The 25,740-nt window shown below is 43.4% G+C and overlaps 1 protein-coding gene across 3 annotated transcripts in view; it reads right to left on the reverse strand.

The window, feature by feature from the left end:
* LACC1 (laccase domain containing 1) overlaps positions 1-25,740 on the reverse strand; it is a 55,190-nt gene that overhangs the window by 19,414 nt on the left and 10,036 nt on the right. For 2 of the 3 annotated variants that reach the window (XM_073614175.1, XM_073614176.1), the window contains exon 2: positions 22,165-25,222. In XM_073614175.1, the coding sequence (XP_073470276.1) occupies positions 23,569-24,843 (1,275 nt within the window). In that variant the 5' untranslated portion in view covers positions 24,844-25,222 and the 3' untranslated portion in view covers positions 22,165-23,568. Of the gene's footprint in view, positions 1-14,454; positions 15,054-22,164; positions 25,223-25,740 lie in introns of those variants that run through there. The other variant, XM_073614174.1, reaches the window with a different exon arrangement.

The following is a 25,740-nucleotide window of genomic DNA, read 5'->3' on the forward strand; positions in this document are numbered from 1 at the left end:
GCCGTGATCGAGACATTAGTCCCGATCACAGCGATCTTATAACACAAAGCAATAGGCAGCAGTGCTGCCTACCAGTGCCCACCAGAGTCACCCATCAGTGCCCACAGTGCCACCCATCAGTGCCCACAGTCCCACCCATCAGCGCCCACATCAGTGCCACCCATCAGCACCCACATCAGTGCAACTTATCAGTGCCCATCAGTGTCACCTACCAGTGCCCATCAGTGCCGCCCATCACTGCCCATCAGTGCCACCCATCAGTGCCCCCCATCAGTGCCGCCCATCAGTGCCACCTATCTGTGCCACCTATCCGTGCCACCTATCCGTGCCACCCATCCGTGCCGCCCATCCGTGCCGCCCATCCGTGCCGCCCATCCGTGGCCATCAGTGCCGCCTTATGTGTGCCCATCAGTGCCGCCTTAACTGTGCCTATCAGTGCCGCCTTATCTGTGCCTATCTGTGCCCATCAGTGCAGCCTATCAGTGCCCACCAGTGCCGCCTCATCAGTGCATATCAATGAAGGAGAAAAATTACCTGTTTGCAAAATTTTATAACAAACTATTAAACATGATTTTTTTTTTTTTTTTCAAAAATTTCCATCTTTTTTTGTTTGTTTAGCAAAAAATAAAAACCCCAGCTGTGATTAAATACCACCAAAAGAAAGCTCTATTTGTGGGAAAAAAAATGATAAAAATTTCATTTGGGTACAGCGTTGTATGACCGCGCAATTGTCATTCAAAGTGCAACAGCGCTGAAAGCTCAAAATTGGTCTGGGCAGGAGGGGGGTTTAAGTGCCCAGTGAGCAAGTGGTTAAGTACAAACGAACATAGCACACATTTTTTGTAGAAATGTATGTTGTGTAAAAAAAAAAGAATGCTCTAAGCCAGGGGTCTTCAAACTTTAACAAAGGGCTAGTTTACTGTCCTTCAGATGTTAGGGGGGGGGCGAACGGTGCCCAGTGGGAGTAAACAATGCCCAATCTTTTATATTAGAGGGAGAAATAGTTGGTGTCAGTGGAAGCAATAGTGCCCCATTGTTGGTGTCAGTGGCAGGAATTATGCCCCATGGTTGGTGTCAGTGGCAGGAATAATTGCCTCAAGGGCCGGATAAAGGCAAGCAAAGGGCTGCATCCGGCCCCAGGGCCACAGTTTGGAGACCACTGTTCTAAGCAGTATTGTTTTTTTCTCCTTCCCCCTGGCTTGTTGAGTTTTCCCAGTACTAACTGACAGAAAAGATAGCAGCTTTTACAGGAGATAGAATTTATTGGGAGAAAGCTGCTGCTCGTATTACACCAGAGTTGGGAAACATAACTTCAACCTGTTCAGCCATTTCTGCTGAGAAGCACATAGACTGCTGGTATCTGCACTCTAAAAAAGGTACTCAAGTGTTTGAATATCATTTACAGCTGAACAGCACCATCTACAGGACAAATACAAAAATGCACCTTTAAACTGTATTGCAATGCAACTGTACTGGAATACAGGTTTTCATTTCAGAGAACTAATATGAAAGTGATATAATTGCCAAATAAAATACATGCCAGGAATTAGTACAATCTAAAAAAGGAAGAAGGGTCAAAAGACGATAGGAAATTGAAGAATTATGAAAAGGAGGAAATAAAGCTTAATATATCTGAGACAATACTGTTACAGGCAAAAATGACAATAACTTAACAAGGTTTTCTGATTTACCATTGGACATAACTACTACTACTATTAGACTTATCTACTAGCAAATAGTATTAAGGACTCATTAATTATGATGCTGACATTGTTTTAGACCAATAGATGCTAAAATCATTAAATGCAGCAAACCCACACAATATATTTATGGCCAGCTCCTAAGAGCATAACTTTTTTTTTTCATAGTTCGGAGCTATTAAGATATGATTTTCTGAACAGGATAAGTGGCCACATTCATAGGCAGACCCAGATGTTCATCAGTGAACAACCTTTGGCACCCAAAGTAATGACCCTCTTTAGGATCACTCTTGTACAGATAACATTTTATAGTTTTAATGGTTCTAAACTGGCTTGGAATATTGTGACAATGGCTAAATACACTCATGTGAGATGGATGTCTTTTTACTGATGATAGAAAAATTGTCTTGTCAATATATACATAAATATATTTTATACAAGAAAAACTGTATTTACTTATATACAGCATGCTGTACTGCATACACTATTTATATACTGTTAAATACAGTAATGTATAAAGTTACATAACCCTACAGTTCTTAAAAGATAACTAAATACAAAACTATTTTTGTCATTTTGAATAGAGTAAGAGAGAGTTTTATAACCCCTGTCATTTTTTTGCCATCTGTGTTCTATTAGGGAGATTTACCTTCACTTCCTGACCCAAAGCCAAAACAGGACACCAGAGGAAATCCCTCCAAAGTGAGGGAATCCTGGTGTGTGACCAGAGCTAGTGTCCCCATTGGAACCTTTCCCCTCTATTACTGTTTTGGTGTCAACCCAAAATCTGGGGGTGTTGTTTTACTTTGCATTTTGATGATAATGGTAAATAGGACAAACAGAGAGGGTGAATCTCCCTATAGAGAAATGACAGACAGCAATAATAAACCTGACAGGGTTCTAATCGTTCTCCACTATTCAAAACTAAAAAAAAGAAAAAAAAAAAAAAGTTTTGCCTTTAGTTACGCTTTAATGGTAAATTTAGTCATGCTCACTGAGGAATAATTTAAACCTTTGCATAGTTTTTTAGGGATTTGGAGACATGAATATAAAATAAACAGTATGTTATCCACAGAAAAAGTTACTGTTTCTTAACTTCCACTGAAGGTAAAGATTGAACTGGATGATGTAAAGTATATGCACTTCATCTGGGTACACAGTACGCACATATTGAAAATCGTCAGGTTCAGAAGGAACCAGCCAAATTTCGGTCCATGTGTACGCTCTGTTTAACAAAAGCCGGTCTAACTACCGGCTTCTGTCAAACAGTCCTGCTGGAAAACTTGCTTTCGATTAGCACATGCAACCAATAGCTGATCAGTGTGTGAAGGAATGTGATGTAGATAATAATAATATTAATCTGAAAATGTCTATTTTCTTATGTGCATACATATTTTTCTCCTTACTCATTATATAAGTATACAGGTTTGCGCTGTTCCTATATTTTCTCAAGATGGCGGGTACCCCCTACATCCCACACATCAGAAGAACGCGGAACTGAAGATAAAACCAAGGACAGCCAAACCTTGTTATGAAGATTCTCCATTTTCTTTTCTATCTTAACCAATGAGATGTACCTATTAGACTAACATAGCAATGACGTATTTGTGTGTATAAAACATTAGCACCGCCTTGAATAAATTAGAAGTGTAAGAAGTAACGGAGCTGAGCGTGTCTCAGAGTTTTTACTTTTATATGCATGCATATCCACACTTTCCAATTAGAGACAGCAGCATATAACCTTGGGCTCGATTGGAGCTCTTAATCATTTCCATAACAGCTGGTGCTGAAACCCGGGACCTCAGGCTACAGTCGAAGCCATACTGCGATAAGCATTCGGGTGTTGATTGATAAGAGGGGGTTTGCGCAGCCCTAACAGTACCGGTAAGTCTTCTTTATATTCTTACCACTGTACGACTTTCTTATCTTTCGGTTGACCGCTGGATTCTGTCGGTATGCTGAGACTGTCTTAGAGGCAGGTAACTCCTCGCCTGAGGTTGTTTTAACGAACCTGCCAATGGGTTTCTGCTGACTGTATTTTTTTGTTCACTGTCTGCCATTCTTTGGGCTACGAAACTTAGCAGTCTAAAAGTGCTACATGTGTGAATGTGTGGTCTCATCTCCAGATGAGCTGTCGGCCTCTGGAATGAGATTTTTTCCCTTGTAGCAAACGTTTATAGACGGGTTACTCTGGGTTTGTCGAACCTTTTGAGGGTTATCTCAGCTGCTGGCTTTGCAGTCTGAAAGTGTTACAGATGTCTCACCCCAAGACGAGTTGTCGGCCTCTTGGTGTAGAGCTGTAATAGACGTCTATAAACGGGTTTATTTTTGCAGGGTGGTCTGCCCTTGTGGTTATCTTAGCCTGCTGAGGCTTTACGGTTCAGAGAGTGGCAGGTGTAATGTCCTGTCGTGAGTGTATTTGTGGTTTACTGTTTGCTATACACGAGAGGGGTTGGGGAATGGTTAAGGTCGGAGGGGGGGCTGCCCGGGGGATCTGTTGGGTCGCGGGCCGTTGCTCCTCACTACCCCTATCGTGTTTGTTCTTGTTCTGAGATTAACCGTACATTACAGGGTTATAGCAGACAGTAGCAACTAGAAGCGCAGTCTTATGTGCCCCCACCCAAGGAATTTGATAAGGAGCAGTGAGAAAGAATATTAACCCCTTGGTTGTACGTATTCTCCTCTCAAGCCGTTAGCCGAGAAACAGAGAGAGAAAAGAATGTGATATTGTAAAGAAGGAGAGAAGAAGATGTTGAAATAGTTAACAAAGTTGAACGAAGTGGCGAAAGTTATGTTGCTAAAGAAACAGGGAGAAAAATCCTGTGTGATAAAGAAAATTGGATAAAGGAAGTTAAGAAAGATGGCGATTGTATTATGTATGTGTATCACAGAGTTGATGATGCAGTATGTGAAATTACCACGCTTTGTTGGAACTTGAAACAAAAGGAGGGGAGGAACAGCACTGCCCTCCGTCTAACAACCACTCCTTTCTCACCACCCAAGCACAACCCACTGTGACAACTCAGCCCGGCGGCCATCTTAGTGCACCCATGCCTTCACTTTCTACCCAGCCCAGTGCACTTCCTGCCGGCGGCCATCTTGGTACACCCAGTGAGCTTAAACAGCCTGTACCCAGCCCTCCCTGTTTTAAACCAGGATGGTTCATACCACACACCTGTCTACCCCAATACGGAAGCATCACATTCCCAGGCCGGATATGTTAATGATGAAGAAGCGTCTGAGTGGGAAGCCCAACAGCAGGCAGCAAGGCCATCCACTGATTTAACCCCCAATCCGGCTCCGGACTCACAGTTCCGAGAGGATCTCAAACACATGCTGGCAACCGTAAAGAACAGTGCCCCTTGCCAGCCCCTGCCCCAACAACAGTCTCGGTTACCAGAAGGGGCACCAGTGATGTATGTTGCTTTTACTCCATCACAAGCAGCGGCCTTAGTGACAAGTCTGCCTAACCCAGAGAAGTAGCCAATTCCCTTCTACCACAGGATAGTGCAGATACAAGAAACTTACTCAGCTGCCTGGAGAGACTTGATCAGCCTATGCCAAATCAAAGCAGGATATGTCTTTTGGCCTGTCATGTAGACGGCCTTCAATGATGCCAGCCTGACAAGTGCCACTTCCTACGCCTCAGGAGTGGAGTTCTGTGCACAACTCCACGACTGGGCAAAGGAGAAGTTGACGGATCAGAAGACCACAATCCAAGATATTACCCAAGATAAAGGGGAGTCTGAAGAAGTATCATGCTAGACTCGTACAGGCCTTTGATGATCTGAGTTTCTCCCACTATGAAAAGAGACACACACGTTTCCTGCGTGGGAGTGGATGGGTTGCCCCGCTCCAGTCCATTTGTAGAGCCACTCCAAGTGGGGACATTTCCTGATTTGCTTGCCAGATTTGTGGCGTCCTCTACATGTCCCTTGAATCTACTAGGAGCTGATGTGTTGTCCGGACTACAGGCCTCAATCAGGACACGCCTGAAGGGGGGATGAAGTTACATACTCCCCTATCTTTAGAAGACTCATCTGCTTTGTGTTTTCTGCCTCTCCTGATGACACTTAATGAAGCAAAAACTTCAAGTTCAATACTGCAGGAAGTACTTGACAGAATCCCTGAGTGCCTAAGGTCCACAGAACCGGAAGACAACGGTCACTTAAAGGTGCCACCAGTTTCAGTCAAGCTAAAAGAGGGCGCTTCATTGCCCCGGAAACCACAATAACCCCAAGAAGAGAACCCCTAAAGAAGAACCAGGTACCTGCTGTGGATGCCTTTGACTGCAAAATACCTCACAGAGGTGGACCTTACAAACGTTTTCTTCAGTGTCCACCCTCACCCCTCTTGCTGGTACCTTTTCGCATTCATCCACGGAAACAAACGGCAACATACCTAAACAGTTGTGCCACAAGGGGCACAGAACTTTCCAAGCCAGTTTGCAAAAGCTATGGCTATCATCCTTGACACATGACAAGAGGAACACCCGGAAGTGATTCTCTTCCAACATGTTGATGACCTCCTTTGTGCAGCTGACTTACCCCCTGTTGAAGTCACCTCAGAAAGCCTGTTGTGCTATCTTGCCAACCAGGGCTGCAGAGCCTCAAAGCTCAAATTGCAGTGGTGCTCAACACCTGTCATTTTCCTTGGACTAATTTCCTAGTGCAGAGCATGGATTCCAGAAGCCTTCCTACTGATTCTCTGCAATCAGACCCTTCCAGATGTCTCCTGAAGAAATATCTAAGTTTGAGGCCCTCAAGTGTGCCATCTCAGGCGCTAGGGCTCCCAGACTACGACAAAACGCTCAAGCTCTTTGTATCCGAACGTCTGGGACATGCTGCAGGTGTACTCACCCAATCACATGGCATCAGCCTACGCCCCGTAGGATATTATTCCTGTCGGCTGGATGCGGTAGCAAGAGGAGGCCTATTGTGTCTGCGAGCTGGCTTTGCTATACAAGCCTTGCTTGACAAAACTTTGAACTTGGTCCTCAGACACTGCCTCGTTCTGCTTACTCCCCATGACGTTGTTGCCATATTCAACCAGGATCCAGCCGAAACACTTGTCCACTACCAGACACCTGAGACTCCTGTGTTTCCTCCTACTGGACAGCATTACTCTATTAAGTTGTCAAACACTGAACCCTACCACCCTTCTTCCACTTCTCGAGGGGGGAAAGGAGGAGGAGCCAACAGTCATATGGACTCAAGATATGCTTTCAGCATTGCCCATGATTATGGTGTTATCTAGGACAGAGGATTCCTGACGGCTGCAGGAACACCTGTGAAAACTTGATTGATGCCTTGCTTCTCCCAACCCAAGTGAGTAAAGCACACGACAAAATGAACTCAAAGGAAGCTTGAAGCAATCATCTAGCCAATTCAGCTGCCAGACAGCTGGTGGTCCACGGGAAGTGGACAGCAGGGTGGTAGAAGAAGACCACCCCATGCTTACCTTACAGACTTTCTCAGTGGACAGAGTTTATCTAAAAGAACTACAGGAAACAACAAGTCCGGATAAGAAGGAAAGCTGGAAACGGAGAGGAGCAACTCCTCAGAAATTGACTATTCGAGTGCAACAAGAAGCCTTGTCTACCCAGGAGTATGTACCCAGCCGTGGTGCAATGGGCACATGGAGCTGCCCACTTGACAAAGACTTTTATGAACTCTCTTATCAACAAGTGTTGCACCAAGAGTTACTCCACTGACCGACAACTTCTGCAGATCATGCATTATCTGCACCAAATGTAACCCAGGATGCACAGAAGAAGCACAGAAGAAGCACCTGGCAAAAGCCCTATACCCCATTCCAGAGGATGCAAATTGATCATTCTCAAGTGCCAAGAAGTGGCAGATTCGAAAACGCCCTAGTGGAAGTGGTCATGACTGCCAGGACCACAGCTAAGAAACTACTGAGTGAGACAGTATGTAGATTTGGGGTCCCAGAGGTGATATTGAGAGATCAGGGACCAGCCTTAATAGCAACCCTTACAAAAGAGATTTGGGCAGTACTGGGGGTTCAGTTGGCACTACACATCCCATACCACCTTCAAAGTAGCGGGAAGGTAGAAAGGATGAATGGGACACTAAAAACAGGATGTTAAAGATGGCCCAAGAGACTAACATGAGTTGGCCAGACAGTTAGCCCATTGCCCTGTTCAGTGTCAGACACACCCCCGGGGGAAACATGCCCTATCCCCTTATGAAATTTTGTTTGGTTCAGCTCCCAGACTTGGTTGTTACTTTCCACAACAGTTACAGTTGCAGTCTGATGTGTTGACTAATTATGTAACCACATTATCACGAGAATTAACCTGAATGCATGTCCAGGTGTTTTCTTCCATTCCAGATCCTGAATTAGATACAGGAACACACCAACTACTGTCTGGAGATCCTTGAGCCAAGTTATGATGGTTCATTCCAAGTTTTGCTGACCACAGCCACCTCAGTCAAGTTGGCCAGGAAGAACACCTGAATGCACGCTTATCACTGCAGGAGAGCGTGTTTTCGGGTGCTGCATATCCTTTTTCTGTTTGATCTAGGGGGGAGGGGCCCAGGAGGTGGCCATCACAAAAATGATAACATAATTACGTTTTGGTGTAACTCTTCAGGTACACATGTGACCACCTTTACCTTAGATTACTGTGACATAGTACCTTGTCCGTTTGACCCTTCATGGTGATGCCATTGGTACAGTGATATCCCTGACGGTAAGGACATATATGTATGCCACACAGACAGTTACTGGGGACAGAGTTGTGGTTTCTGTGGGGGCCAGTGGGTTTGAACACAGGGCCAGACTAGGCGACCACAGAGTGCATTAGACAAAAAAGATGAAAATAGAAAGCCCCATATCCTAACTGAAGATACCCCTGATACATACACTGATCCAGCACACAGTCAGAGGAGGAAGCGAGCAGCTCTCTCCGGAAGCTTTGACCCTCATGTATACATAGATGTCATAGGGGTTACAAGGGGGGTCCCTGATGAATTTAAAGCCAGGGACCAGGTAAAAGCTGGTTTTGAGTCTTTGATCCCCATAACAACTGTCAGCAAGAATGTAGATTGGATTAACAACATGTCATGGTTATGCAATAGAGTTTGTCGATCAGCATACCTGTCTCCATGTGTTCATCTCTAGAGACCAGCTGACCCTCACCTGACTGCTTTTGTAACCTCTCCTCTAAGCATGGCCCCACCCCAGGCCCTGATCAACCATTGTGTGTTAGCCTCTGTGTGTACTTGCTGTGTTTCATACATCTGATTCCTGTTACCGACTTTGGCATGTTCCCGACCATCCCTATTTGCCTGTGACCCTGAACCTTGGCTTGTCCCTTACTTTCCTTGTTGTTCTAGCCTGCTGCCTCCTTCCTCTTCTCCTGTAGTCTACTGTGAGCGTGAGCTGTGAGACCCTGGGGGCCGCGACCTGGAGCCAGACTGCAGCGCAGTCCATCCTTACCATTAAAGGCTCTGGTGAACACCTGCTGGCTCTTAGATTCCGCGCCCTGGGGAATCTATGCTCTAGCTCCCAGTGGGATCTGTGTCAGTGATCCAGTAGACCTGCTTCCTGAACCTTCCAGGGTTCAATCCGCAGCAGTCAGCCGTAGGGTCCACTACCTTGCGGTGCACTCCTGATCCCAACGGTGTGCATCTGTCACCCAGCCTCTAGGTGACCTGACACTACACATATAACCAACAGAGATTTGTAAATTACACTAAAGATGCCCTCCAGGGAATTGCTGACCAGTTAGCCCCCACTTCCTACATGACATTCCAGGACCGGATGGCCTTAGACATGGTGCTAGCTGGGAAAGGGGGTGTCTGTAAAATGATAGAAAAAACGGGAACTTGCTGCACATACATTCCTGATAATACTGGCCCAAATGGTAAGGTTACTTTAGCTATAAAGAAATTAGAAGATCTGTCATTGGAGTTGAAGAAGAACTCAGGTATCACAGACCCATGGGATCAATACTTCAGCTGGATGAGTGGGTTGCAGAAGGTGCTCGCCCAGATAGGGGTAACGGTATTAATAATCCTGGTTCTTTTAGCCCTGATTATATGCTGTATTCTACCTTTTGTAAAAAAGTTAATGAGCAAGGCTGTAGACAATAACACACCTACATTTCTCCACCAAGAAGAAGAGGACCACCTTATGATGGAAGATGACAAACCCTTCACTCCTCTACAGTCACTCCCTGTCCATAATCTCACAGTCCTATAGGGTTTTAGGGATAGATAGCATCTGACTGCACCTCTCCAGCTGTATCGAGGAGGGAAGTGAACAGTTGCTGCCCAATTCTATATACAGCCTAAAGGATTTGCTGAGGAGAAGGGCCAGGCTAAAAGTAGGACCTTTAGTATTAGGGACAGAAAAGAGAAAATAGTCATTTTAGGGGGGATTGTGAAGGAATGTGATGTAGATAATAATAATAGTAATCTGAAAATGTCTATTTTCTTATGTGCATACATATTTTTCTCCTTACTCATTATATAAGTATACAGGTTTGCTCTGTTCCTATTCCAAGTGTATTCTGACAGGGGGGGGGGAGCCCATGCTGTCAGAATACAATAGCACAGCAGGGGAGATCTCTGCATCCACATTTCTTGTCTGGATGCAGGGATCTGTCTTTGTTTTTTTTTTTTTGCTCAACACAGTGGTTGAACGAAAAAAAATAAACTTGCACATGTATACCCTGCTTTAGTTAGTGTATTTGTGAACTGCCATACAGAAACAGAGGTAAATCACCTGCAAGGTAGACATTATGGGGTGAACTGAATCTGATTTCAAGGGGATCACAATTTGCACATTCTGTAGACTAGGCACTTCTGCAGAAAGTAACATTTTACTAAATAGTCTTTAAACTGGAACCTAGAAAGTAATCGAAGAAGGAATCTAGTAGTTAGTCACTTTTAACTAGACTTGTTCTGTAATGTTGAAATTGATTTTTGATATTTCCATGCTCATTAGAACTGAAGAAGTTACTTGGATAAGTAGAAAACATTTTAAACATTTTAGAACAAGTCCAGTAAAATGTGAGTGACTACTACTAGCTATACCATGACCTGGATAAATAAGAACCTTAACAGATCAAACCTGGCCATACACTAGTAGAATTTCAGAACAGTTGTTTGATGTCCCAATTTTTAATGGGGGTCACGTCAATGGTAGTTTTCAACAGCATTTGGAAGAAAGGAGCAGAATGGAATTTTTTTTCTTGAACAAATGAATTTCTAACAGTGAATGTGGTTTTTGCTCAGGAAAGTCATTCATTCCAAAATCAAATCTTATAAACATGCAAAATTTTGTAATAGTTTTGAATGACATCCGTTAAGGGGGTTGTAAACCCGTGAGGTTTTTCACCTTAATGCATTCTACGCAATAAGGTGAAAAACCTTCTGTCATGCAGCAGCCCCCCCGAGCCCCCCCTTTTACTTACCTGAGCCCTGTAATTCCCGCGAAAGGAACAAGCACACCAGCTCCAACCGGTGTTTCGTGTCCTGGTTGGATAGATTGATAGCAGCCAGTTATTGGCTCCCGCTGCTGTCAATCAAATCCAATGACCGGGGGGTGGCAGACGCAGCAGCAGGACGCGGAAGCACGCCTGTACGGGTATCCCGAAGGAGAGCGATTCTCCAATGGGGCACACAAGAAGAGGAGGAGCCACCAGCACCGCTAAGGGACCCCAGAAGAGGAGGATTGGGGCCACTCTGTGCAAAACCAACTGCACAGAGGAGGCAAGTATGATATGTTTGTTATTATTTAAAAAAAAAAATATGAGGGTTTAGTAACCCTTCAAAAGTCATCGAAAGTACTGATCAGAGTTTTCGTATGGACGTTCATTTAGAAATCTGCTAGTGTATGACCAACTTAAGAGGGATAAATACAAAAGTTGCTGCAAATTACCATTGTTTTTACTGTTCATGTGTGATGCTTGGATAGACAAATCACTTTAATTTTCCCTACTAAGTCTTCAATGACAATCCGACTCACGATGTGTTTTATATAAACCTTCTTATCATGCTTATAAATTGCCAATTATTGGCCAATCAAGTGTTACAGAAATAGGAATGACTCTGAAGCCAAATTGTGGTTATGAAGTTATGCAACATACTGTATGTTCGAATGCATTAAAGAAAACTTGGCACTGCCAACTCCCCTGGCTGTGATTCTGGGTATAATTATGGGAAATGAAACCTTATGCAACCAATCCTATTCTTAATAAAATTCCTGTAAGGTTCCCTATGCTATTATAGCAAACAGACATAAAAGTTTATTTCCTTAATGTAAACAGCATGACACGCCATGACTCATCAGCCTGGAAGACGGTTTACTTCACCTTGTTAATTATTACACTTGGAACGCTAATCTTTACACAGGCTATCGTCAGGGGCAGGGCACAGAACCAAACACATAGCTTGAGCCTGTACACAGAGGACAAAGCTGCTAGAAGAATATAATATATATATATATATATATATATATATATATATATATATATATATATATATATATATATATATATATATATATAATTGTTTTTCCTTCTCTTTAGTTCCAGGTGTACTGGGAATCAGTGGACAAACTGTCTTTTTCATTCTCTCTATCCCTAGTCTTAGTGTACCTTATACAACTATAACATCTACTCCTGGTAGTTTGGTATTATGTTAAAGTCTAAGTTTGGTCAATAAAAAAAAAAAAGTTGAAATCTTCCTCCTCTGATTCCCCACTCCACACCCCTTTATTTGGGTTAGTAGAGCCAATGAACCTGTGACAGGCACTTAAATGAATAGAACGTGATCTATGAATGGCGGGAGAATGAAAGGTCCACTTACCTCCTCGTTTCATAGATCATATTTCATTCATGGAAGCGTCTATGAATGGAGAAAATGGGCAGAAAAGTTAATCATAGGGGTTGAGTTACTAAAACTGGAGCGTGCAAAATCTGGTATAGCTTTGCATGGTAGCCAATCGGCTTCTAACTTCAGCTTGTTCAATTAAAGTGGAGGTCCGCCAAATTTTTATTTTTTTTTTAAGTCAGCAGCTACAAATACTGCAGCTGCTGACTTTTAAAATAAGGACACTTAGGCCCCTTTCACACGGACGGATAGAATGGTGCTTTTAGCTGCAGATTTTCTAGTTTTCTACCGCAGCTAAAAGCACACAATGCTTTCCTGAGGCCCCATTCACACACTACGTTTAGCTGCAATTTAGTTACATGCGGTTTGGTGCGGGAAGAAAAAATAGAATTGACTGCGTCCAGGAGCTATTTAGCGCAGCTATCTGCACATAACCGCAGGTAATTGCAGTGTACTATTTCTCCTGCAGATAGCAGCGGCAACAAGGAAAGAAAAGCAACAGGAAGCACATCAGAAATGGCAAGAATGTTCCAAACGCAGCTAAACGCAGCCGCATGTAAACGCAGGTAATCTCACTGTACAAATGCAGCTGATCGCAGTGCTTGGAGTCTTGAATTTCACAGAACATATTACCGTATTTATCGGCGTATAACACGCGCCGGCGTATAACACACACCCCAAGTTTAGGAGGGAATTTTAAGGAAAAAAAGTTACATTTAAATGCCCATCAATGCAGCCTTATCAGTGTCCATCTGTAGCCTTGTTGTGTCATTTGCATCCTTGCCCAGTGACACTGCAGCCTTGTAGTGTCACTGCAGTTTTTAAATATGGCGCCGCCGAGAGACACAGAGCCCGTCCTGTGTCTCTCGGCGGCTCTTGGCTGCTTTCGGCTCCTCTCGTAGTCCTGTGGGCGGAGCTGAGCGCCGCCGATATACATACATACATAGCCGAGTGTACTCGGCTAGATTCAGCTAGCTCCGCTCACAGTCACGCCCAGTCTCTGTGTTATGTCCATCTAAGGGCAGGACTGGGTGTGACTGTGAGCGGAGCTAGCCGAACCTAGCCGAGTACACTTGGCTATGTATGAATGTCGGCGGTTCTCACTCTTCCACTCACAGTCAGCGGGGGATCGGCACATAACATGCACCCATGATTTTCCGATTTTAAGGCGAAAAAAGTGCGTGTTATACACCGATAAATACAGTATATTCTTTTAACTGCGGCAGAACAGCCGTCCGTGTTACCTGTCCAGGGCGCCTGCGATGTCGGCACCTGAAGCCGATCTGTCCCTCGATCCTCGGATGCTGCCGCCGCCATCTTCGGTAAGAGAAGCTCCTGCGGGAGTCTATGCCCGGAAGTGGGTGCAAATAAATGTATTATACAGGTATCTGCACATTCCCCCCCCCCCCCGAAAGGTGCCAAATGTGACACCGGAGCGGGGGAGGGTTCCGAAAAGTGGAAGTTCCATTTTTGTGTGGAACTCCGCTTTAAGCTTTGACAAAAAAAAAAAAAAAAACCTGGAAGCTGATTGGTCTCTATGCAGAGCTGCACCATATTTTTGCACTCTCCAGTTTTTTCCAGACTCCACACTTGATGATGTCTGTTGGCTCTTTTAAGCCCCACTGCACCAGAAGATTATGGCGGAGGGGGCAGAGAAGACTTCTACTAATGCAGGAGCCAGGGACACATCAGATTGATGGTAAGTAATGTCCTTTCTGTTTTTTTTTTTTTTTTTTTTTTTTACTAAACTTAAGCTGGCCACAGAGTTAGGAAGGATGAGGAATAAGATCCTCGGTCTTAAGGGGAAGATGTAAATACTTGGCACTGGAATCATATCCACTCATAGAGACTATACATCTAGATCTCATTTAAAATCAGACAATATTTACCTGGAATAAGCTGTGACTTAAGAATGACTAGATCCCCTTTCAGAGCAGGCAAACTTTGAAAATATGTCTGCATGTTCTTCTTTGCAATCACTTTATAGTCCTCATCAGAAATGCCATTGCTGGTTTGTTTGGCGTTACATGGGGGTGTAATGTTTTCCATTTCACAGTGCATTTTATAACATTCTAACATAAATTCATAGACAGGAGTAAACACATTTTCTACATAAATATCCATTTGTATCCTCCTTTCCTGAGGCAGAATGAGGAGAATCTTAGTTATGTCCAGTGCATCAATTTCTTGTTTAATGGAATAAAGTATTGCAGCCATGTTGGAGCCTTTCACCACCTTGTATCCATTTTTCAAGTAATCAAAATGTGCTTCTGTGGCCTCAGATAATAAATTTGGATTACTGCCCTCACAAGAAGGTTTCTGGTTGCACATAAAGAAGGTAAATGGAACATTTGTGCTATATCGCTTTTTGATGATTGTCCATATGTGGTTCAAAGCTTTATGTTTGTCAACGTCTATGTTATAGCCTGAGTCAAAGAGATCTATCAGTACTACCTCTTCATTGCTGCTTTCTTCAACCATTATGGACCTGGAACATGACAGAGATGGCATTGTTAACTCTGGTAACAGAATGCAATAAAATGACAATGAAGTTACATTCTAGCTCAGCCAAAGCTACGAATAAGGCAGTAGGAAAGGAAATATTTCTAGGACACTGTCAGCCATAGAACGTATATAGGAACCTATCATCAAAAGTAACTTCACTGTATGACAACATGTGAACAAAAGATGCATCCAATGCAGAGTAAAGAATAGCTCTTGCACATCGTACATTCTGAAAAGGGTTGCTCTCAAATGGAACTAACCAGGAAAGATTGGACATTATCTATTAAAGTAATTTCTTTTTAGGACAGAGTCTAAAGGAACCCTGTACTAGGAAAAATAAGGATGCAGCCATTGCTTATCTTCTGAAAATACTAGCTGCCTCATTATCTCTGCCGTCAATATTTTCTAAATTAGTTGCAAAAAAGCAAAGTCAGAAAGATGTGAGCATAATGTTTCCTTGGTCAGTTATTCAGAAAATAGTGGATACATTGGATCAGTATGGTAGCCAGAAATTTGGCATTTTCAGGTTAGCAATGGCCTCCGTTGTGCAGCAACTGCAACAAAGTAGCACTGGTACCTTTTCCAAAAACACGCCATATTGTGTTGCATTGTCATAAAGAACAATGCGATTTTCATTGTCATATGGTTTTGTGTGACACACCAGCCTGTGTCTTAGCATAACAAGGGGGGAAGCCTCCATCAATCTACATGTAATATCCCACCCCCATTGTGTTGTCTGGTTAGTGGGCATGGAGGAGCATGAGGGAGGGAGTTGGCTGTCATTTATCACTGTGTATACACCAACATGTGTGACTATTTAGTCACATGGGCTGCTTCGATGTGATAGAGAGGAAATGCTCAGCATAGAAACTCACTGAAAACTGAGCATGTGCAGAGTTGCCACCACAGCTGCAAAATCTCTAGCTGAATTGGGGAAATGAACAGAAGGTGGAGATAGAGAGCAGCAGGATCAACCAGGTTTTTGCAGAATACAGAAAACTAATCTCATAGTGACTGAGCGAGTATGAATGACATGTAATACACCATTTATTGATAATTTTTTTATGATGTGGGTTTAGTGACACTTTAAGTAGGATTAAAAAAAACAAAACAAAACACTATTGCTTCTTGGCCTGGCTACGAGTACAAGAGATCATTTTGTGTGTGTGTGTGTGGGGGGGGGGGGGGGGGGGGGGGGGGAGGGTTGGTTTGTTTTTTTGTTTTTTTTGTGGTGGGTCAAGTTTTTTTATTACCATTATTATTTTGTACCAATTTTGCTTTCATAATAAAAAAAAAACAACATTTGCCACCAAATGAATATCCAATTTGTCTTGTTGAAAACAAGGTAGACCAGTAGACAAATGTTCTTTATACAGAGGGGAACAAAAAAACAGACATTTATGAAAAAAGGAAGTACCTAGATAAAAAGTTTACATGACAATATTCATGGGCTCTTAAAAATAAATGCTACAGTTTACTACAATATTACGAGTTATAGTCTCAGACGCAGACTCAGACTTCCAAAAATTCCATCTAGAGTTGCCATATAAGCACACTAAGATACTCTACAAAGGAAAATGTTTAACATTTTCAGATTGTAAGTTCTAGGCTTGCCAGACAAACAAGTAATTTACCCAGAATTCCTGTCTACTTTTGGAAAGAATGTTTGCATATGAGAAGCAAGTGAATATTTACATGAAGCACATTTTCTTTAAAACCTAACCATACAACATACCTCAGTGCTATTTCTGAGATTATCTTCCTTTTACAGTCTCAAAACATAAGAAACTGGGAATACTTCTGCTTTTCAGCACATCACAACTGTGAGTGGTTAGGCTAGGCAGAGATAACTTGGAGATATATATATATATATATATATATATATATATATATATATATATATATATATATATATATATATGTAGCGCTTACCCCCGAAGGAGCGGCTGAATATTTGTTATATGTGTAATTCACGTTTACTACTCAACCCTCGCAGCCCATAGATTTAAAAGTCACAGTCCTTAATGCTTTTTCTTAATGCTTTATTCATCAACATAAACTGGGATAGGAGAAGGACTTCCTTTGAGATGGTCTTCTGTTACATTGTGTAATCTTTCATGAATCATACAAGAAAATCTGAGTACAATTGTGGACAGTCAAAAAATCATTTCTCAATGATCTCTTCAATCAGGGACGATGGAAGTAGATTTGATAGAGAATAAGTTGATAAAGAGTCACTCTGAATAACTTCTCCCGCTTGACTGATTGGAATCCCGGGGCAATGCTGAACTCAAAGTCATAGGCCATCACTGCCCATCTCACTGACTTGTGCACCAACAACCCTCAGTCTCTGGCAGTACCTTTCCCTTGGGCTTTCACTCACGTGATCAATAGTCCATGTGCCACTCATAAACGATCAATCGCCCAGTTTCCTTCCGCTTTGTTGCTACTTCATCCGCAATATTCCTCAGCTTCCTTTATCTCTTTATGGCCCGTTCCCCTCCCCGCAGGGGCGGCCTACGATATCCACGACTACACGCGGCAAGATGTCGTCTGTTCCTCCATGAGGACCGGATCTCCACCCTTCTCGCTAGGGTGAAGCTCCGTTGGCTCCCCGGAGGGGAAAACCTCCAACTTCCCCTCCGGGAACCAGGCTGGCTCTCTCGCTCCTCAGAGCAGGACTGGACTCGAACTCCCGGACACCATGTGACCCCCCTTTATATATGAGAGTCCTGGGATTACCAAGCAAATTAATGATTGGCCGAGACCAACACACACAAATACATACACGCACACACACAGTGGGTACAGAAATAAATCGCCCCCCCCCCCCCTTTAATATAATCACATTTTGTTGCTTTGCAGCCTGAATTGCAGACCCACATAGTTTTTTGTTTTATCCACCTGTATTCACTAGTACAACTTATAACATCCAAGTGAAAGATATAATACCAACATGTCAGACAAATAAATTCAAAATTCAAAATCAGAATCACTGAGTTGGAAAAAGGATCTCCCCCTTGTGTCGGTATTTTGTTGAACCACCTTTTGCTTTAATTACAGCCTTTAGTCTGTTGGGATATGTCTCCACGAACTTTGCACATCTAGACTTTGCAATATTTGCACACTCGTCTTTGCATAACTGCACAAGTTTGATGACCATTTGTGGACTGCAGTCTTCAAGTCATCCCACAGATTTTCAATGGGGTTTAATTCTGGGCTCTGACTAGGCCATGCAAAGACATTCACCTTTTTCTCCTTCATCCACTGTGTTGACATTTTTTGCTGTGTGCTTTGGGTCATTGTCATGTTGGAATTTAAACCTTTTTCCCATTGACAAGTTTCTGGCAGAGGGCAGCAAATTTTCCTCAAGAATCGGATATCGGTATTTTGCCCCATACATTTTTCTTTCTATCCTGACAAGTGCTCCAGTCCCTGCTGCATAAAAACACCCCCATACAAGGATATTACCACCAAGACATATTATTTGGCCTCAACACCAAATGATTCAATTTTGTTTGGTGTTGAGTTATTCACATTAAGATCATCACAAAGGACAAGGGGGGCTCTTTACATCTGGAGGAAAATAGATTTATTCTCCAAATACAGAAAGGTTTCTTCACAGTAAAGCTGTGAAAATGTGGAATAGACTCCCTCAAGAGCTGGTTCTGTCAGGCTCAGTAGATTTCTTTAAAAAAAGGTCTGTAAATTTTAGTCTCATCTGACCATAACACCTTTTTCCATGTGGCCTCAGAATCTTCAAGGTGTGTTTTGGCAAAGCTCAGTCAGATCGACTGCATGTGGCCTTTCTTCAGGAGTGACTTTTTTCTTGCAACCCTCCCACAGGGGCCACATTTGTGATATTGTTGTCACATGCACACAATGACCACTCTTTCTCATAAATTCCTGCAACTGCTTCAGGAGTTGCTGTATGCCTCTTGGTTGCCTCTCTGACCAGCTTCCTCCTGGCTCTTTCATCCAGTTTGGAGCAATGTTCTAATCTAGGGAGGGTCTGTTTTGTACTAAATACCTTACACTTTATAATAATAAACTTCACTGTGCTTCTAGGCATTGATAAAGCCTTTGACAATTTTTTGTATCCATCTCCTGACTTGCGCATATCCACAACTTTTTCCCCAAAAATTTCTGACAGTGCATTGCCACCCATAGTTGATTGTTTGCTTCAGTTGCACTACCAGGGACTGAAATGCTCCAGGAAAGCTCTTTTCATGCTGAGCTCATTGAGAAGGTGATTAGCTACACCCAATTGTCATTTTTAGGAGTGATCCTTTTTCCAACTCGGTGATTCTGTTTTTGATTTTTTTTTTTTCCTGACATATTGGTGTTACATCTTATATCACTTGGATGTTATAAGTTGAACTGAGTAAATACAGCTGGATAAAACCAAAACTATGTATGTGTCTTCATTTCAGGCTGCAAAGAAACAAAATGTGTATCTTTTCATACAACAACACTGAAGAAATTACACTTTGCTACAATGTAAAGTAGTGAGTGTACAGCTTGTGTAACAGTGTACATTTGCTGTCCCCTGAAAAAATAACTCAACACACAGCCATTAATGTCTAAACCGCTGGCAACAAAAGTGAGTACACCCCTAAGTGAAAATGTCCAAATTGAGCCCAAAGTGTCAATATTTTGTGTGGCCACCATTATTTTCCAGCACTGCCTTAACCCTCTTGGGCATGGAGTTCCACTCCTCCATGTTGACATCACGGAGCTGGTGGAGGCTAGAGACTTTGCGCTCCTCCACCTTCCGTTTGAGGATGCCCCAGAGATGCTCAATAGGGTTTAGGTCTGGAGACATGCTTGGCCAGTCCATCACCATTACCCTCAGCTTCTTTAGCAAGGAAGTGGTCGTCTTGGAGGTGTGTTTGGGGTCGTTATGTTGGAATACTGCCCTGCGGCACAATCTCTGAAGGGAGGGGATCATGCTCTGCTTCAGTATGTCACAGTCCAGGTTGGCATTCATGGTTCCCTCAATGAACTGTAGCTCCCCAGTTCTGCCAGCACTCATGCAGCCCGAGACCATGACACTCCCACCGCGGTGCATCATCTTTGGAAGAGGCTTCCATCTGAGATGACAGCCATGCAGACCAATTTGATGCAGTGTGCGGCGTATGGTCTGAGCACTGACAGGCTGACCCCCCACTGCTTCAACCTCTGCAGCAATACTGGCAGCACTCATATGTCTACTTCCCAAAGACAACCTCTGGATATGACGCTGAGCACGTGCACTCAACTTCTTTGGCTGATCACGGTGAGGAGAGGCAGAACGGAAAACTGCCTATGTAAACAAGGAGATTCCTCGTTCTGCCAGATGACACGACAGATTGACTGCTTTCAGTGATCGGGAACAGTGTTCTCTGTCATGTCTCAGTGAGCCCACACCCCTACAGTTAGAACACACCTAGGGAACATACTTAACCCCTTGTTCGCCCCCTAGTGTTGACTTCCCTGCCAGTGTCATTTTTACATCGATCAGTGCATTTTTATAGCACTGATCAATTTAATAGTGTCACTGGTTCCCAAAAAGTGTCATTTAGGGTCAGATTTGTCCGTCGCAATGTCGCAGTCCTGCTAAAAATTGCAGATCGCCATACCTAAATCTATACCGTAGGTTGTGGACACGATAACTTTTGTGCAAAACAATCAATATATGCCTATTGCAAATTTTTTTACCAAAAATATGTAGAAGATTATATATTGGCCTAAACAGATGAATACATTTGTTTTTTGTTTTTTTGGATATGTATTATAGCAGAAAGTAAAAAGAATTGTTTTGTTTTTTTAAATTGTCGCTCTTTGTTTGTTTATAGCGCAAAAAATAAAAACTGCAGAGGTGATCAAATACCACCAAAACCGACAGCGGTGGCGGTGCGTCAATAAAGGGCGCAGGAGCGCCGCCCCCCCCCCCCTCTCCTGTCACTCTCTGCATGAATCTATCTATGGTCGCTGCTGACACCCTCTAATCGGGGTGCCCGGCCCATTTTCGGCCGCCGGGCATCTGATGGGCACAGTGAGGCTGCAATTGATGAGGTTTTTTTTTCAGAATTTTTCAGTTTGTTTACGCCCCCCCCCCCCCCCCCAAAAAAAAAATTTAAGCACCAGCCGCCACTGCAGACAGCTAAAATATCTTTGATGATTTCCTGATGGCATTGTCAATTAGCATATTTATGTGTAAATTTATGACAATGAAGAAAAACAATTATGCCTGATGACGACACGTACTTACCTAAAAAAAATAATTTTTTCTATAAATATTATTATTATAATAATAAGATATTGTCTTCAGTTTTATCTGACAGTTTTACACAGAGTAAATTGGCTTAACTTTTATATTAATACAAGAAGGATAGCATGCAGCGTGCTTAGATCTGTGTTCCAAAGATTCTACTGACAATGAAAAAAACAGTGTATTGCTTACAGAACAGCCATTAGAAAGCATGGGGCTCTGTACAGGGCCAGGGCCTGATTCCAACCACCACCCCCCCCCCCCAGCCTGCAGGCAGTGTTTGTGTGTTGAGAAATCTGGGTGTGGCAAAATTACATTAGCTGTGGAAGTGGTTTAAAACATACAGAGTGCAGTTATCAGGTGTATATAATGTACAGAGTGCAGGGGTCAGGAGTGGGTAACTTTTAGAGTGCAGTGGTGAAGGCTATGTAACGTACAGGGTTAGGAGGGGGGTAACGCATAGACAATTGCTGCAAAGGCAGTGAATGGGTGTGTACCCATGCTGCAGCTGAGATGCTTGGCATCGAGGCATGGCAAAAATCCCCTGGCGAACAAACACAACCCATTCCACTGAATAGGGGCGCCCCACAACCACATAAAATGCAAGCTGTTATTTAAGAGTTAAATCAGGCAGCATGGAAGAAATATAACGCTTCCATGCCCCATCAAATAGTGCCACTGTGCCCCATCAAATGCTGCCACTGTGCCCCATCAAATGCTGCCACTTTAACCCCCCCCCCCGTCTGCTCGCTGTCTGTCTGGCACTTACCCTGTCTCAGTGACAGGTCGGTGGGACTGTGGTAGCAGGTTGGATATTGGTAATGACTGCTGGACAATGAACTTTCTGGTATGCGAGATTTTTATTCCATTCTTTTAGCTAGTAAGAATGGACACTCCTGGCCCGACTCGTGTCTATCACGCCAAGAAGTGCCCCTACAGACAAATTCAGTTGTACATATAACTTCCATTACATTACGTCACAAGCGTACAGACAATACATTTCCGTTATAAGACATTTTTAACCTCTTAACCTTTGTAAGCAGTTAACCTACTCTTATGGTTGCAAAGCAGTTAGCAAAGCAAATTCCTTTTGTACTCTTGCAGTTTGCAGATTCTTGCCTTTGCGGTTTCCTTATCTTACTTACTAATCAGCTTGACATTTGCTAACTTATAGGAAAGCGTACGTCAGTGTGCTAAACACAGGTGTCTGTGTTAAGGGGGGTGAGAGGGTGAATTCAGTGTCTTTAACCACAGCCTGTAACATTTTTACAGAGCTCATAAACTGTTCTTAGCATAGTATATACAAGAATGGCTTCTTAGCTGAAATTCTAAATCAGCCTTACTGCACACATAACCATGGCCATATAAACTGACCCCGTTCCTACTTCATTCCCCCCTTTGATCATAATCATAGCGATTAATATGAGCGAGATTAAGCATCATTAAATACCATACCGTTCTGCTTTCTAATGGATCAGAGCCCAATGTTACTGAGATTTTTATTTAGTCTTGGGGAGTTAATGGCTGGTATTTCCACATAGCCATAATATGGGTCGCAGCCTTTCTTTCTACGGTGGCCTCAATGAAACTCTGGATCATTCTAGTCCCAAGAGGAATCAGACAGGGTAACAGCAGACATGCTACAAGTATTACTACAACGATCCCCAATATAGCCTTTACCCCATATACACTGGGGAAACCCCAATCCCCGAACCAGCTACCAGCATTGAGACCATCCTATGTCTGGACTGGCACATGAGCTAACTTTTTCATTCTACCAGTGATTTCTTCAACTACTTTTCCTGTGTTGTCCACTTCTAAACAACAATTACTCAGATTAAATTTTCCACAGACACCACCCTCAGTAGCTAACAGATAGTCTAAGGCAAGTCTATTCTGATACACATGAGCACGTAAATTAGTTCCTTGTTTAGCAAGCAAATTTAAGGCAACAGCAGTTTCGTTAGTAATTATTTCTAGTACAGCCTGTAACCTTATAATTCAATTAAGCATATAAATTGGTGTTCTATAACTGTAACTGCCATCTTCGGCCCATGTGGCTGGACCATAATACTGGACAATACGTTCTGGGGGCCATTCATCGTCTTTCCAGTTTCCTATCTTCAAGCTAGATGATCTCCGCTTCCTCTTTGGACCTGTGTATACCGGGACTCCCAATTCTTCCCTATTCCCCAGTGGAAGAAGGAAAAATGAGGGTTTTAAAGGTACCTAAGACACAGGCTCCTTACCAGTCTTGAGGGAGCTCTGAATAGGCTTTGTTCCCACAAATCCAATACAAGTTTTCTGGGGCCTTCCAGTTAGATTCTTTGGTGAGATTTTCCCATAGCCCTTTTAGATGAGTGAAATTGGTAAAGGGGTGTGGGTCAGGCACGGGTACGTTTGAATCACTCCACCAGGATGTATTTTTAGAAGTGTTGTTATAAAACTGTTGTCCTAAACAGGCCATTTCTCCTACATGTGTTCTATACTGGGGACCCGACCTGGCTATACAATATTTCCCAATTATTGATGTTTTCAGGTGCCATTCTGACCTTATTCGTTCAGGAGGCTGCTCAGAGGTGGCACTGAATGGCACATCATAATCTTTTTCCCTGGCTTCCCAAGGCCATTGGTCTCCCATGGTAGTTCCTCCGCACACATAGCAATCTGTCACTTGTAAATTGTCAGCCACACTTTCTGCCAGTTCAATGAACAGGTTCTTTGTGCTAGGAGGCATCTCCATACCAGTGGCCAGTTCTTCATAAAGGGAATGAAATAGCTGATGATTAACACTCTTTGTTAGTTCAGTTTCTAGTGAGACATACACAATTGTACCGGGGTCTGATCCTTTACCATAAATATGAACTCCAAACTTATTTCCCCATTGTGCTAAAAACCGGACAGGGTTATGTATGGTAAAATTCACAGGGGTGCAACTTCCCACTGTGCAGCTGGATGAACTAGCTAAGGATTGTAGGATTGCATCCTGATTTTTCATCCCCCATGTTCCCCAAGCAGCACACCCCCAGGTGGGGCAGTAGTTCCATTCCTCATTTGCACAGCTAGGTCCCAGTTTCCCTGAACAGATGTACCTATCATTTCTCAAATACTCTCTCTCCCATTCCAATCCCCCACACCCTCCTCTTGGGAAGGGGTTGAGGTTGATCGCAGCACACGCATCAAAAATTAGGCTTGCTGCAGTGCTGGGGTCAGTGATCAGTGTACGGTTTATAAGCTTCCCGGTGGAACTAAAGCTCCGGACGGTTAGCCAGGTTTTGTAAGGTGCATAAGTGGGATCATAGCAGGTTATCTGATCTTCCACAGAGCACATTGAATAGGTAGTCCCATTATGTATGCAGGTACCAGTGTCTGTACCCTTGCATTGATAATGGGAGTGCCACAGTAACATCTTGGTAGTTACGGATCCTACTCTGGTAGTCTTTATACAAGGGTCACATGAATTACTCTCCCCCTCTTTTAACCCGGTCAGTATCACTATTATGACTATCAACAGTCTCATTATAACGGTTTTTAGTAAACATTACACCGATGAATATCCTCAAGCTTCAGCTTGTGCGTAGACCAACCAGCGTCCGGGGTGTGGTTGGAGCAGAGCTTAGTAGATATCCTTTATCTTCCGCCGTGCGTTGAGCCAGCAGCTTCCAGGAGTGTGTTGGCCGCAGGGCTGCAGTTTGTCTATCTTCTGCCGTGCGTAAATTCAGCAGCTTCCAGGGGTGTGCTGAACACAGGGCTGGAGTTCTTCCTTCTGATTTCTCTGGTCAATCTCAGTCTCAAAGGATCTTGGGGATCTACTGTACTGTGCCAGGAGTCTGTGAGGTCAGCAGCTCGCTTTACCCTAGAGTGGTGTATCCAGGGTGTCACCTCGGCTACCTTAATGGCTGTTGGGGTAGATAGCAGAACAGTGTAAGGACCTCTCCATTTTGGCCCTAGTGGGGTTAGGTTCCACTCCTTTACCCACACTGTATCTCCTGGTTTAAAAGGGTGTACTGGGTTCGATAAACTTATGGGAAGTTTCTCTTGAACCCATTTCCCTATGTCCTGCATACTTTCCCCAAGTTTCTGTATCAGTTCACGGTTAGCAACCCCTCCTATCTGATGCAAGTCTCCTCTTATCCCTCTAATGATGGGTGGGGGCCTACCATACAGTACCTCAAAAGGGGACAGATTTGTCCTCTTTGTTGGGGTACTCCGAATTCTCAGTAAAGCAATAGGCAACATCAAGGTCCACTTCATTTGGGTTTCCTGACAGAGCTTAGCCAGTTGTGACTTGAGTGTGCAGTTCATCCGTTCAACTTTTCCAGAACTTTGTGGCCTATATGCGGTATGTAGTTTCCAAGTAATCTTAAGTGCTGTTGCTAATTCCTGGAGGCACTTGTGGACAAAGTCAGGGCCATTG

This window comes from Aquarana catesbeiana, linkage group LG02, assembly GCF_042186555.1.
Source record: "Aquarana catesbeiana isolate 2022-GZ linkage group LG02, ASM4218655v1, whole genome shotgun sequence".
Taxonomy (NCBI): Eukaryota; Metazoa; Chordata; class Amphibia; order Anura; family Ranidae; genus Aquarana; species Aquarana catesbeiana.